At 44.9% G+C, this 12,534-nt stretch overlaps 1 protein-coding gene across 1 annotated transcript in view; it reads right to left on the reverse strand.

Annotated features, from left to right (window-relative positions):
• Nucleotides 1-12,534, reverse strand: part of ATP6V1C2 (ATPase H+ transporting V1 subunit C2) — a 462,596-nt gene that overhangs the window by 225,992 nt on the left and 224,070 nt on the right. The window contains exon 5 of the mRNA XM_069605972.1: nt 11,004-11,098. Coding sequence (XP_069462073.1) covers nt 11,004-11,098 — 95 coding nt within the window. The remainder of the gene's footprint in view (nt 1-11,003; nt 11,099-12,534) is intronic.

Genomic DNA, 12,534 nt, shown 5'->3' on the forward strand with positions numbered 1-12,534 from the left:
CAACCTTGGAGGACCCGGTAAGTCCCCATTCCGAGAACCATTCCCCATTCCCATTCGAGCCCCCATAGGGCTCAATGGGAATGGGGATGTGTCAGACTGAGAGTTATCCTGTGTCCGCGGAAGCTGCTGGACCCCCGACGATCCCCCTGAAGTGTAATCCTCAGAACCCGATAATTCTCGGCTCTGTTAACTACACCCCAAAGGGAAAGTGGGAAGTGGATAACATAAGAAACACCAGGCTGGCGACGTTCTGACTAGCTGATGCGGAACCTGCATTGAATACATAAGAACATACAGAATCCTCAAATTACTTTACTACCTTTAAATTATGAAAACTTTATATCCTTAACTAAAATGTAAAGAATCATACCTGGTTCTTGTCTTTTAAGATCTTACAGAAGATTGGAGTAATAGCTGATAAAATCTTTCTAACTTTCTTTGAAAGTCTTGAAAATAACAGCAACTCCTTTGATTATTGAACTCTTAAGAACCTTGATTCTTGCCTTACAAACTGTTAAATGTTCCAGTTAAGAAGACTTAGATGAATCCTGTTCTTTCTTCTTAATAAATAAAGTTCATAGTCTCTTGAAGAACTTGCAAACTTTTCCAAAGTCCGTTGAAACCTTTTCGTGCACACGCGCAAAAATGTACCCGCGCAAAACATGCATTGAAGAAAATACGCGCCGGAGAAAAAAAACACGCGCTGAGGAACGCACCCGCTAAGAAAACACGTGCTGAAAAAGTCACGTAACAGTCTTTTCTTACTCTCGCGTACATGCGCTATGAACACCCGCGCTATGAACACACGCGCTATAGAAATCACGTAGCTGTCTTTTCTCGCACTCGCGTGCTCGTGCTATGACTACACGCGCAATGAACACACGCGCTTTGAACACTCGCGCTGGAACACACGCGCTATAGAAATCACGTAGCAGTCTTTTCTCGCGCACACGTACATGCGCTATGACTACATGCGCAATGAACACACGTGCTTTGAACACTCGCGCTGAAACACACGCGCTATAGAAATCACATAGCAGTCTTTTCTCGAGCACGCGTACTCACACTATGACTACACGCGCAATGAACACACGCGCTATGAACACTCGTGCTGGAACACACACGCTATAGAAATCACATAGCAGTCTTTTCTCGCGCACGCGTACACGCACAATGAATTCACACGCTGTAGTTTTCACGTAGCAGTCTTTTCTCGCGCTCGCGCACTCGTGCTACGATCACATGCAACAGTCTAACATTGCTTGCGCGCATTTAAAAATTAAACGTTGAACTATAAACAGAGAAACATCAGTTCTTCTTTTGAATTTTCATTTACAATCTCCTAAAGTTTCTAATGAATCTGAGCAAAGATTAACATATCCAAATAAAGTCACTTAGCTTAAGAATTTTTTCTTCTCCAAAAGAACTTCCAGATACTCTCCTGCGAACCTGAATTCTTCTCTTGAACAACCCCACATAAGTAGCCGCTCAACTGCCAGGATTTGAAAGTTCAAATCCACTAGGCCCAAGACTTCAGCAGGAGCAGCTACAGACACGTCCTCTCAGCTGGGGTTACGACGATGAAAGGCAGAGAGTGACAGTTTAGAACGTTCATTGTTGTCCTGCAGTTCTCTCTAGCCAATCAAGGCTTCTATTGTAAAACTCCATCTTGCCTTGGGCCAGAGCCAGGAATCTGTATAGAAAGGTCAAAGCCAAACCCAAACAGAAATAAAGGGAAATAATTAAAGGGAAACTAAGGAAACCTGACAGGATGGAGCTAATGGCGGGCCCGCTAATGGCGGGCCCGTTATTAGCACCCTGGTCCCTTAGCGGCTCCCGCTAAGGGTGCCTGGTAAAACCAGGTGCCCATAGCGGGACCCGCTAAGGGACCTCGGAATAGGGCGGTAAGGGTTTACCGGCACCAGTCTCCTTACCGGTGCCCGTTAACCCTTACCGCCCACCTCATAATGAGGCCCAATGTGCAGAGTGCAGCATCGGTCTCCTCTGCTCTGTCGTAACGAGAGGAGACGCGCTGCACCTGGCAAACCCGGGCGTCTTCACTCTGGAGGCTGAGTGGGCAGCTGCACCCTAGCAGGTGGAATTCTTCCACACCAATTTATCATGTCCTGCAGGGCTACTTTGTAAGCAGGAAGATGCAGACCTGTCGAGCCAATCATTTCCGGCCGACACACAGCGAGGTTCAAATACGTCTTCTTTATTACTTGTCCTCACTGTTTTCCCCTTCCCTCTCTGGTCACATATTTCGTGTCCTCGTATACATGGACAAGGAAACAGGACCAAACATACATAGCAACTTGAATGCTACATCTCCCCCCCACATAAATCAATGCTCACTACAATTACTCCATCTCTTTAATCCACCTCACAGGTCTGTGCAAAAGTCTGTTGGATGGACTCTGGGCCCTCAGCTGTTCTTCTGTTTCACTGTTACTGCTATCAGTTGTGTCTACATCACCATCCATGTACTCAGAGCCGTTCTCTTGCGAGCTAGAACACTCAGATTAATCTGTAGAAAAGATGGTGTCTGCAGCATACTGTCCAATTTTCTGTAAGAAAGACGAATTTCGAGTAATGGAGAGATCTTGATCCTCAGCCGATATCATGGAACCCTTCACTTCTGTTACTCGCAATGGACTGTAATGAAAAGCAGCTCGATCCTTCTAAGGCTGCTTTTGCCGTACAAGAACTGTGTCACCCACATGGATACTGGACTCTCTAGCCTTTGACTGCCTATCCACGTAGGTCCTCAACTTCTGCTTGTTGGGTTTGTCCTTTTCGCTGGCAGACTGACTCAGAGAGTTCTCTCTGCCCTCTCCAGGCACTTCGGGCAACCATGTTTGAACCTTCCGATTAAACGTGAGTTCAGAGGGACATACACCTGTAGTGCTATGTGGTGTGTTCCGGCAATCTCTCAGGAAGGTACATATGGCTTGCATGAACGACCCATTAGTGATGGTGCATACCTGTAATGTGTGCTTAATATTGGCCATAAAACTTGCAACTGTGCCATTGACGTGTGCTCACAGTTGAGGGATCTTCCGATATTGAAAACCAAGATGTTCCACAAACATGGCAAATTCCAGTCCGCTGAATGGGGGACCATTGTCAGATTTCACAATGGTGGGAATCCTGTAGTCCACAAACATCTTGTCAAGTGTGGGAATCATGGCATGTGCACTTGTAGATGACACCAGATGTATCGCTGGGTAGCACAACATTTCATCCACAGTGACCAGCACATATTTACCATTTGCCAATGGTCCAAACAAATAAATGGCCACTTCATCCCACACTTTAGTGGCATCAACATCATCCTCAGGGGTTCTGGAAAAGTGTGTGGTGCTACTGATTTGCAAATAATGCAGTTTTCCAATGTCTTCTGTATTTTGGCATTCATTTTGGGAAACCATACTGTCATTCTCAACCGTCACTTTGTGGACATAATACCTCTGTCTCCCACATGTGCAAGGCCAATTATGCGATCTTGTAGTGAGAGAGGAATTGCTATTCTATTTTCCTTTAACAATAGCCCATGTGAATATACAGACAGCTTGGGCCTCATTACGACCCTGGCGGAAGACCATGGTGCTATTAGCACCATGGTCCATGCCGGTAAGTTACCGACTCCGCCATGGAGAAAGGGGGAATTACCACCCCATTACAAGGTTAGCGGGGCGGTAATTCCCCTTCCTCCATGGCCCTTCCCCATTCCCATTTTTACCCCATAGGGCTCAATGGGAATGGGGAAGGCGCTAAGTACGGTGCCGCAAATTGCGGCACCGTAATTATCACCAAGGTCCCTTTGCAGGTCCCTACTTTAACAGCTGGTCTACACCAGCCGTTAAGGTCGGGTCCCGCAAAGGGACCTCGTAATTAGGTGCTAATAGGTTAATGGCGTCGCAGCCTTTTACGGCGCCGTTAACCCATTAGCGCCAGGGTCGTAATGAGGCCCCTTGTCCTTCATGAGGGCAAAAGTTAGCTTTATCTTCTGCTGCTCTTCAGAAAGTTGCAATCCGCCATCTACATGATCACACTATCATCCTGTTAGTACTTTCTCTTTTACTTGCGATAAGAGGGCATGCCTCTTGTACTATTTCCTGTGTCTTCAAGGCTTCAGGCAATGCGTTGCTGATGAGATAATTGACATATTGATCAGCTTTAGATGTTTGTGCATCTTCCACAGCTGGTAGTGGAAACCTGGAGAGGAAATCAGAAATATTGTTCTCCTTCCCTGGATTATGAATGATGTCAAACAGTATTCCTGCAGACGTAAACCACAGAGGGCGCTTAAAAGAGGCATTTTTCCATAATGTTTCCCGGAGATGGTGGTAAGAGCTCAATGGTCAGTTACTGTGGTACTTTTTCCCATACAGGAACAGATGGTAATGTTTGCAGGTTTACACCACAGCCAAACGTTCCTACTGTGGCTGTGAATGGCACGCTCTGTAGCGGAAAGGCTTCTACTGGCATATGAGATTATACGTTTAGGTAGGTTATATGTGATCTTACCGCAAACAATTACATCGCGTACAAAACACAGAATTTTCATTTCTTTTATTTGGTCCTCCCCAACTCCTCTGTTTTTTTAACCTTTTGATGCCACCCCAACCCCATCCCGACCCATTTTACCCGTTACCCCACTTCCCTTCATTTATTTAATTAATGTTTGCACTGTTTTTCTGTGTTATTGTCCGCTCTGAAATTTACCACTCTGTTTTGTTTGCAATGAAATGACTGGATACCGTTTAGGTGAACTAGATCCTCGCTTATATTGAGCCAGGATGGACTCTAATCCAACTGGAATTGCGTCCACTGTCAGCTCTGTCTCTAATTCTGGGTTGTAGTATGCCATACACACAGCAGATGAAATGCGTGACTTTATCTCATGGAATGCTACCTCAAACTCGGGTGACCAGTGGAACTCTTGTCCATTTCCTGTGGGTAATCTTAACGGCATGCTGACGGATGCAAAATCCTTAATATATCTTGTGCAATAGCTGGCCATTCCCAGAAATGACTGGACTGCACAAATGGATGAAGGTGTGGGTATCTCAACCATTGCATGCACCTTTGTAGGATCTGGCCGGAGACCTACACTTGAGAAAATGTGGCCAAAAAACTTTAGAGTTGATTTGCTAAATTTGCACTTGTTGACAATGAGTGTCAAGTGTGCATCTTCTAGGGACTACAGACTCTTCTTAGTGTGTCATCATCAGCCTCTTGGGTGGCCCCAAATATCAAAATGTCATCACTATAATTTAAACAGTGGGGTATGTGCCAAATTATTTGGTGTATTTCATTCTGAAATATTTCTGCTGCTGATGACACACCAAAGCTTAACCTTTTATACGGAAATAGCCCTGTATCGACTCTCCAGATGTAGCTCTAGCTGATGGTAGCCTTTGTTAAGGCACAACTTTGAAAATACTTTGGCTCCATGCAACAGGTGCATGTCATTCTGGGGGAAGATGTGTTTCCCTTTGTATGGCCCTTTGTATTCGGCATCCGCATGTCACACAGAGGGGTATTTCACTGTTTTCTTTCTTCGGCACAGGTACAATTGGGGAGACCCAAGGAGTCAGCCCTTTCACATGTTCAATTATGTCTTGTGAGATTAGTGATTGCCATTCATCCTCTACTTGGGACTGAATGTTTATAGGAATGACTCTATAATATTGGGCTATCGGCTTGATTTCTTTGTTGATATGTAACTTAATTTGTTTGTCTCCTAGCTTTCCTAACCCTTTGAACAGCAACAGAAACATTTTCACAACCATGTCCTTGGCGCTTGAAGTGTATGCAGACATCAATTGGTACATAATGTCTACCTGGCCCATTTTCATGACCGACTTAAAACTAAGTATGCTCCCTCCAGGCACATCACCTTTCACTGCATACATTTTTTAAAAATTCAACTTTTTCCATATGGGACCATGAAGACTCAAACATGCCTTTGCATGAAAGTGGGATATTTGAGACATATGGGGTATATGTCAATGTCAGGTGCTGCATGCTTTATACTGGCATAGGTTTCTTCGCTCATTACATTAACAGTGGCCCCAGTGTCAATAAGGGGTTGCTGTACAACAACGCTCTTGGAGCATTCCTGCCGAGCGTTTGAGGCTCCTGGGCGATAAGTGATATTTGTCTGGAGATCCTCTTCTTCAGTGAGTTGGGGACCTTCGTTTGGTTGCTCACTGCCCTTCCAGACCTTGGTATGAGTATCTTCTTTCCGAGTTATATGATCCGTATTTTGACGTTATAAACAAGGATCTTCTCCGCACCCATCACACCTGTGGCCCATGGAGGGGCAGGTTCCATCATGAGGTAAGTAATAGCCACATCTGAAACACTTAAATTATTTTTTTTGTGTGTCTTGTCAGTAGCCTGTACCGCAGTGCCCTGGGATATAGTTATATTCCCCATGGACTCAGCTTGCATGTTGATAGCCATGTCAGCTCATGCTAACATTAGGATGTCCTCCAGCGATCTCTTTTGAAGTCGTTTTTTTTAATAACTCAGCTGATTCACAGCCAGCGATCACCTGAGATCTGAGAGCTTCCTCTGTGGAATAATTATCAAAATCACAGTATTTCACCCTTTCCCTCACTCTCATGACAAACATGTCCAGGGTTTCACCATTCTCTTGGGTGGTGTTGTGAAAAATCTGCCTCTCATAGTCAATATTTCTATTTGGGGCAAAATATGCATTGAGGGAGTCATTGACAGCAGTGTTTGTGTCTGTGGCATCTTCAGGCATTTCATAAACCATGTGATGCACAGTGGGGCCCAGCAAGTGCATTAATACACCTCTTAAGCGTCTTGGCTCATGCACACCCATTGCATCTATATTGTAAGGAACTCATGGTGGCAACAGTAAAGACAGACACAAGTGATCACAGTTCAACAGTGTTTGTTAAACTGTATAAATGGGTGAGAAAAATGCCTACCCTAAACCTAACTCTAAGATGGGAGCAAGCTATGACCATCAAATCATAATAAGGCAGTCCTAGTGGCATCTCGTTAAATAAAACAGGGCCTATACTAAAATAAAACTATTGTCAATCCTTATAGATACGTTACAAAATAGTGTGGGATAATGGTCACCAGAAAAGAAAGAAGTGTTCACAAAATGATAAGCCAGGAGGATGGTATTGCAAGGTCTCCTTTCCCCATGTTTTTAACACAGGACAAGGTGGGCTTCTTGAGCACAGCACCCTAGTAGGCTTCCCCAGCATGAGGCTATTGTTCTCAGTGATATCAGGATCCTCGGTAGTCAAGTCTCTTTTACACAAAGTCTCTTTACCCGAGGGCCTGATGTATTAAAATAACCAAACAAAAAGTTCCTTTCCATACATTTTTATGTTGGGTGATGACTCTTCACCCCAGGATTCCCCTCGCCCGGCTCCCATCCTTCTTTACTATTAGCCTCTCTCCGTCGGGTTCACTGCAGCCTTTTTCTCCTAAGAATATCACCTGTAGTATTCAGGAGTCTTAATGTATTTTTAAACAATCTTTCACTGTCGACATCCCTCAACCGGGTTCACTCTTGTCAACACAATGTTCACGGGGTTAATGTGCTTCACTCAGCCGTGCAGGCATCACTCAGTCGGGTTCACATTTGCCTGCTGGGTTGAACTCCGTGGCGTTTCTTGTCTCTGGAGTCAAGGCTGGTACCACGGTAGCAAGAGCCTCTCTCTGCCTTGGTTATCAGGGTAGGAGGGCCTTGTGCACCGTTGACATCTGTTGCACCACACGCCAGCTATAGTTCCCAGTCTTATGCTTCTTTCAACAGAGGGTTTGCACATCTGGGTCGAAAGGCCAAGGGCACTACCCTTCTTGTTATCCTCTCCGATTTCGCCGCCTTTCTCCTCTTCTTGAACTGCCATCCTGGAACAGCCGCCACCATGCTCATAGTGTGCTCTCGTGCACCACATTTTATCCCTGGGGAAAGAGTTGCCAGGTGTGTGTAATTATTGTGAATTGCCTGACTCTGCTTGACCATTGTGTTGGGACATGTCATTTAAACGGCTCTGGTGTTAGTCAGTTGTCTTTCATGGTGTAAGAAAGTGTTTGTGTTGGAAACGGGGGGTGAGGGTAGAACTTCTGAATTTCCTACGGTGTAGGATGGGGAAAAGGTGTTATAACAAAGGGAGTACTACGTCTCACCCATCGGTGTCCCACTTCCGCTTGCCGAGGACCCCCTCATCCATGTGATCCTCCCGCACTGGTCCACCCCCAGGAACTGGATCCCATAGCGATGGCCTTGTCCTGGCCACCTGGATGACATATCCCCCTGGACTAGCGGGTGAGACACCTTCAGGTTTCTCACAATATATATTTCTATGTATACATAGAAGTCCTTTAGCCATCTGGCCCATCTTGGCCCTGGGCTGCTAGTGTCTGTGATGTCGAAGGGCTGCACTACTTGTAGCTTTATATTTTCCTGTAGGGCCTCATGAAGGTTGGGAGTTATGGGCGAGAATGTGAAGGGCGTGGTTGGTGTGGACACTGTGGACGCCTCGGCCGACATGATGAAGGATGCCACTCAACTGCTTCTGTGTTGATTGACTGCTTTGCTCCTATGCTGCTTTTCATGTGCTCTCTTCATTGCTGGTCTTACAGCTGAGACAGTCACCCCTTCGGTGTATCTTGCAGGCATGATTTGCTTGGCCCATTCAGGACAACTACTGCTACCTGGTATCACCCATGGCTGCTGTGGCGTGATTTTGCGCTACCAGGCCCCTTTGGATATGCCTGCTCTCATGGAGCAGCAGGACCGGATGTGAAATGGCATCCAATGCGCTTTCATGGAGCGGAGGCGCTCATGTGGAGCAGATTATTACGCCACGATGTGCCGTTCCTGGCGTGGATGGCACAGATAAACATTGTCTGCTGCTTGCCGGGCTTCCGAACTCACGTTGATTGGGCGGTTGGAGAAAGCGCGTGGGTTCGCTTTCGTCCTCATTGCCAATATCATGCCCTACCGGACGTGCTTTGTAAGCAGGGACATGCAAACCTGTTGACCCAATAACTTCAGGCCAACACCAAGTGAGGTTCAAATACATCTTCTTTATTACTCGACCTCGCTGTTCTCTCCTTCCATCTCTCTGGTCATGTGTTTACTGTCCTGGCATACATGGACAGGGAAATAGCACCAAACATACATAACAACTAGAATGCTAGGGGACACTTTACACTGTTCCACTCAACATCACCAAAAGCATAGCACAACAAATTTAAAAAAACATGGCAGTCCCTGTCTGATGAAGCCATGTCCTAACTGCAGCACAAAGATGTGTTTGTACATCTCTTTTAATAATATTTCCTGTATATATTACCCAAATGTGCATACATACATATTGTGTGCTGCACATCTCATTGGAGGCAATGCCTTACCTACACGTTCCTTCTTCTCATATGCCATAAGTTCTCTTCACAGCTAGCCTTGCGGCTTTCACACACACCTTTAGAATATGTTTCATTTTTTGCACTCTCACATAACATAATATTCTTAACGTTTATGTACTCTGGACATACAGGCTTAATATTTGTGTCTCCTGTAGCCATACAAATCCTATTCATATGTATTCTACCAGTCTTTGCTCTTCCTTATAAGGTCTCACAGTCGTCCCCACCAAGCTTAAGCCATGAATATCAGGACTTCTGTGCTAAGTACAGAACCCCCTCATGTGTTCTCAATATCACCTTCTACTTCACAAATTGTCTCCACATACAATTGTTCTACTAATATTACCTGCAGGCAAACTCCAGAATGCAACATTTTACAAGTGATTGTTTTTATTTCTACAATACTTTATTCACATTTAAAATCTGTGAACGATATGTTTTACATGTATTGCTCCTTACTCCCTGGGTCTGCAATTGGTGTGTGAAAAATCTGGGGCAGTAATACACGTTTGGAACTCTTTGACATGGAAAGTGGGAGTGGCAGACACAGCTTGCTTAGTGTGATGTTATCAGGGATCTTCATCACCACTCTTCAAGTTATACAGAATATCATCAGTGATGTCTACGATTATGTCATTGGTGGTTTCGGAAGTGAGGTCATCATATTATATGTGATGTCATCAGTGCATGGCTTGGGAGTTTAAGTTTAGTAGCAATGATTTACTTGCACATTTGGGATCTTTTAGGTTTTGAGCTGGACCCTTGAATCCCTTTATAGATTCATGGACTTCAACTTACATTTAGCTCTCTGTCCATTGCTTCATGAGCCATAAGGGCACGAAGCATATACACGCAGTTATTCCAAGTATTTCTCGAAATCAGATTGTTTGCTCTATTGTACACCTATGATTTAGATTGCAAAAATGTACAAGCTGTAGTGTCACGTGGGATGATACTTACCTTGTTTGTGTCACAGATTCAGGAAGTTTCTTTTCCTTGACAGGCAATGGCCTCAGCATGGTGGAAGGGTATATCCCTGGAATGAAATATGCCTGAAAGGCTCCCATTCGCAGCAGGACTGAGTGTGTGAAGAAATGGTGAATGAGTTGGTATTGGGAAGTCGTAGAGCAAATCCCTCCTCAGGATCAGCACCCTTTACCCTCACAGAGGAGTGTGAGCGAATGTGGAGGGCAGGGCCCGCCATGGCAATGGTGGCATCTGTGACATCACTGAGCTGTAAACGAGACAGCTGTGGCTTACAAAGGAAATACTGCTATGATTGCTTGAAATGTCCATTGTGCATACCCAATGTTGGGAGGATTTTAAAAATGTCAACATAGAACCTAACCAGGTGAACTGCAGAAACTCTATCGTGTCTCACAAGTTTGTGTTTATATTACTACAAGGTGTTGATAGAATTTGAAACCAGATTATAGGAAAAATGCCTATAATCCTATTATCTTCATCAGCCAAAAAACATGTTATTCCGTGGCATTACTCAAAAAAGTAATACCTTTTTAAACTCAGTGATTATGTAACTGTGCTGCGTACCTCAATTGATATAGGTTTACCTTTGCTAAAGATTCAGATATGGTCTTCAGTGGCTGCTTTACTGGATATTTAGCCATGTCCCACTCAAAACGCGTCAGGTAGGTAACGATGTCCACTGCAAAGATGGAAATGACATCATTACTTTCATGCCTTCTTTAGCATGCAGAGTGCAGGTTCATAGAGCAATGGAAACGGAATAACATACATTCAGTGCAATGTGTAAACAGCACAGGCATTGCTCTACACACAAATAGCACACCACTATGCAGGGCAAGAGGTTATAAGCAGCGAGATTTAGAGGGTAGGGCGCAGATTGCCAGAAGGTTCTAACGAGAACAAATTACTTACCTCCGGCAATGTTTTTTTTAATGGATGTTCCTCCTACGGATTCCTCATCTTAGATATTCATTCCTGCCAGAGAGCTGATGAAAGGAACTGAAGGTCGGGGGGGGGGGGGGGGGCATGCACCCTATTTTTATCGACGTCGATGTCACGTGCAGACTCGTGGCTGTTGACACAGAGGATCCTCGACGCTGAGCTGCAGAGCCCCTCCTACTGGGAAAAATGTTTTCTGAGATCCGCCAGTGGCAGGAAAGAATATCTAAGATGATGAATCTGTTGGGGGGTCACAGTCCATTAGGATGTTATTGTTATGAGCACAGATTGTGGTAGGGTCATCAATGGAAAGTATAGGTGTGAATGACCGGCCCTAGCAGCTGCAGATGTGGGTGCATAGCCATTCCAGGTTTGGAGGCAAAGCAGCAATGCACCGGTTTGGATTCCTGCAGCATTTCCACTAGCCTTCTGCGTGCAATGCCCTGTCCATTTCTTGCTCTCGGTAGGATGCAATGTAGCTGGACAGATGTCATGTATTGGAATGAGTTGGACTTCAGTTCAGAAGTTATAAAGGTCTCTTTGAGCTGTATTGAAGGTGTCACAAGGTGTTCCAGACACTGGGGGCTCTGCCAGTCTGGGCCCACAAGGCAACATATCAAGCCATCCAATTAATGGAGTCCCTTCAATGAAATGTATTATACCATCTTTACTGTACATGGGACACAATGTACGTCAAACACAAGGACAACACCCATTTAGAAAAGATACCGTTATTCAGGATATCACCATTTCAGAAATGTTTATTTTATTTCCGAGTTCCTATGACTTTTGCAAGCCTTGCGCAGTGCTGCAAATTACTACCACACTCTAGTATTTCATTGTTTTTTGGAATGGACACAGAAAACACTCATTCTGCTGCCTGCACCACTTCCCAACCAGCAGCCCCGAGATTCTCTCTGAATGGATCATTAATCAATCCTTCTGCCAGCAAATCCTGGGTTCTCGCTGAAGTTCCTGTACCCTTTGATGCTAAGATGACCCTAGAACGTCCATTCTTTTCCAGTCAAGAGACAATGCTCGGCCACTGAAGGTTCATTTGGAGTCAGAATCGGGTAGGCTGTACAATTTCTCTGGCACAGAGTTGGAAAAGGACAAGGCAGAATGCAAAATTATGTCAGGAGGTGGCTGATGGAGTGAATAAGGAGATAGGAAGTA

The sequence above is a fragment of the Ambystoma mexicanum genome, chromosome 4p, assembly GCF_040938575.1.
Source record: "Ambystoma mexicanum isolate Mex_15411 chromosome 4p, UKY_AmexF1_1, whole genome shotgun sequence".
In the NCBI taxonomy this organism is placed as follows: Eukaryota; Metazoa; Chordata; class Amphibia; order Caudata; family Ambystomatidae; genus Ambystoma; species Ambystoma mexicanum.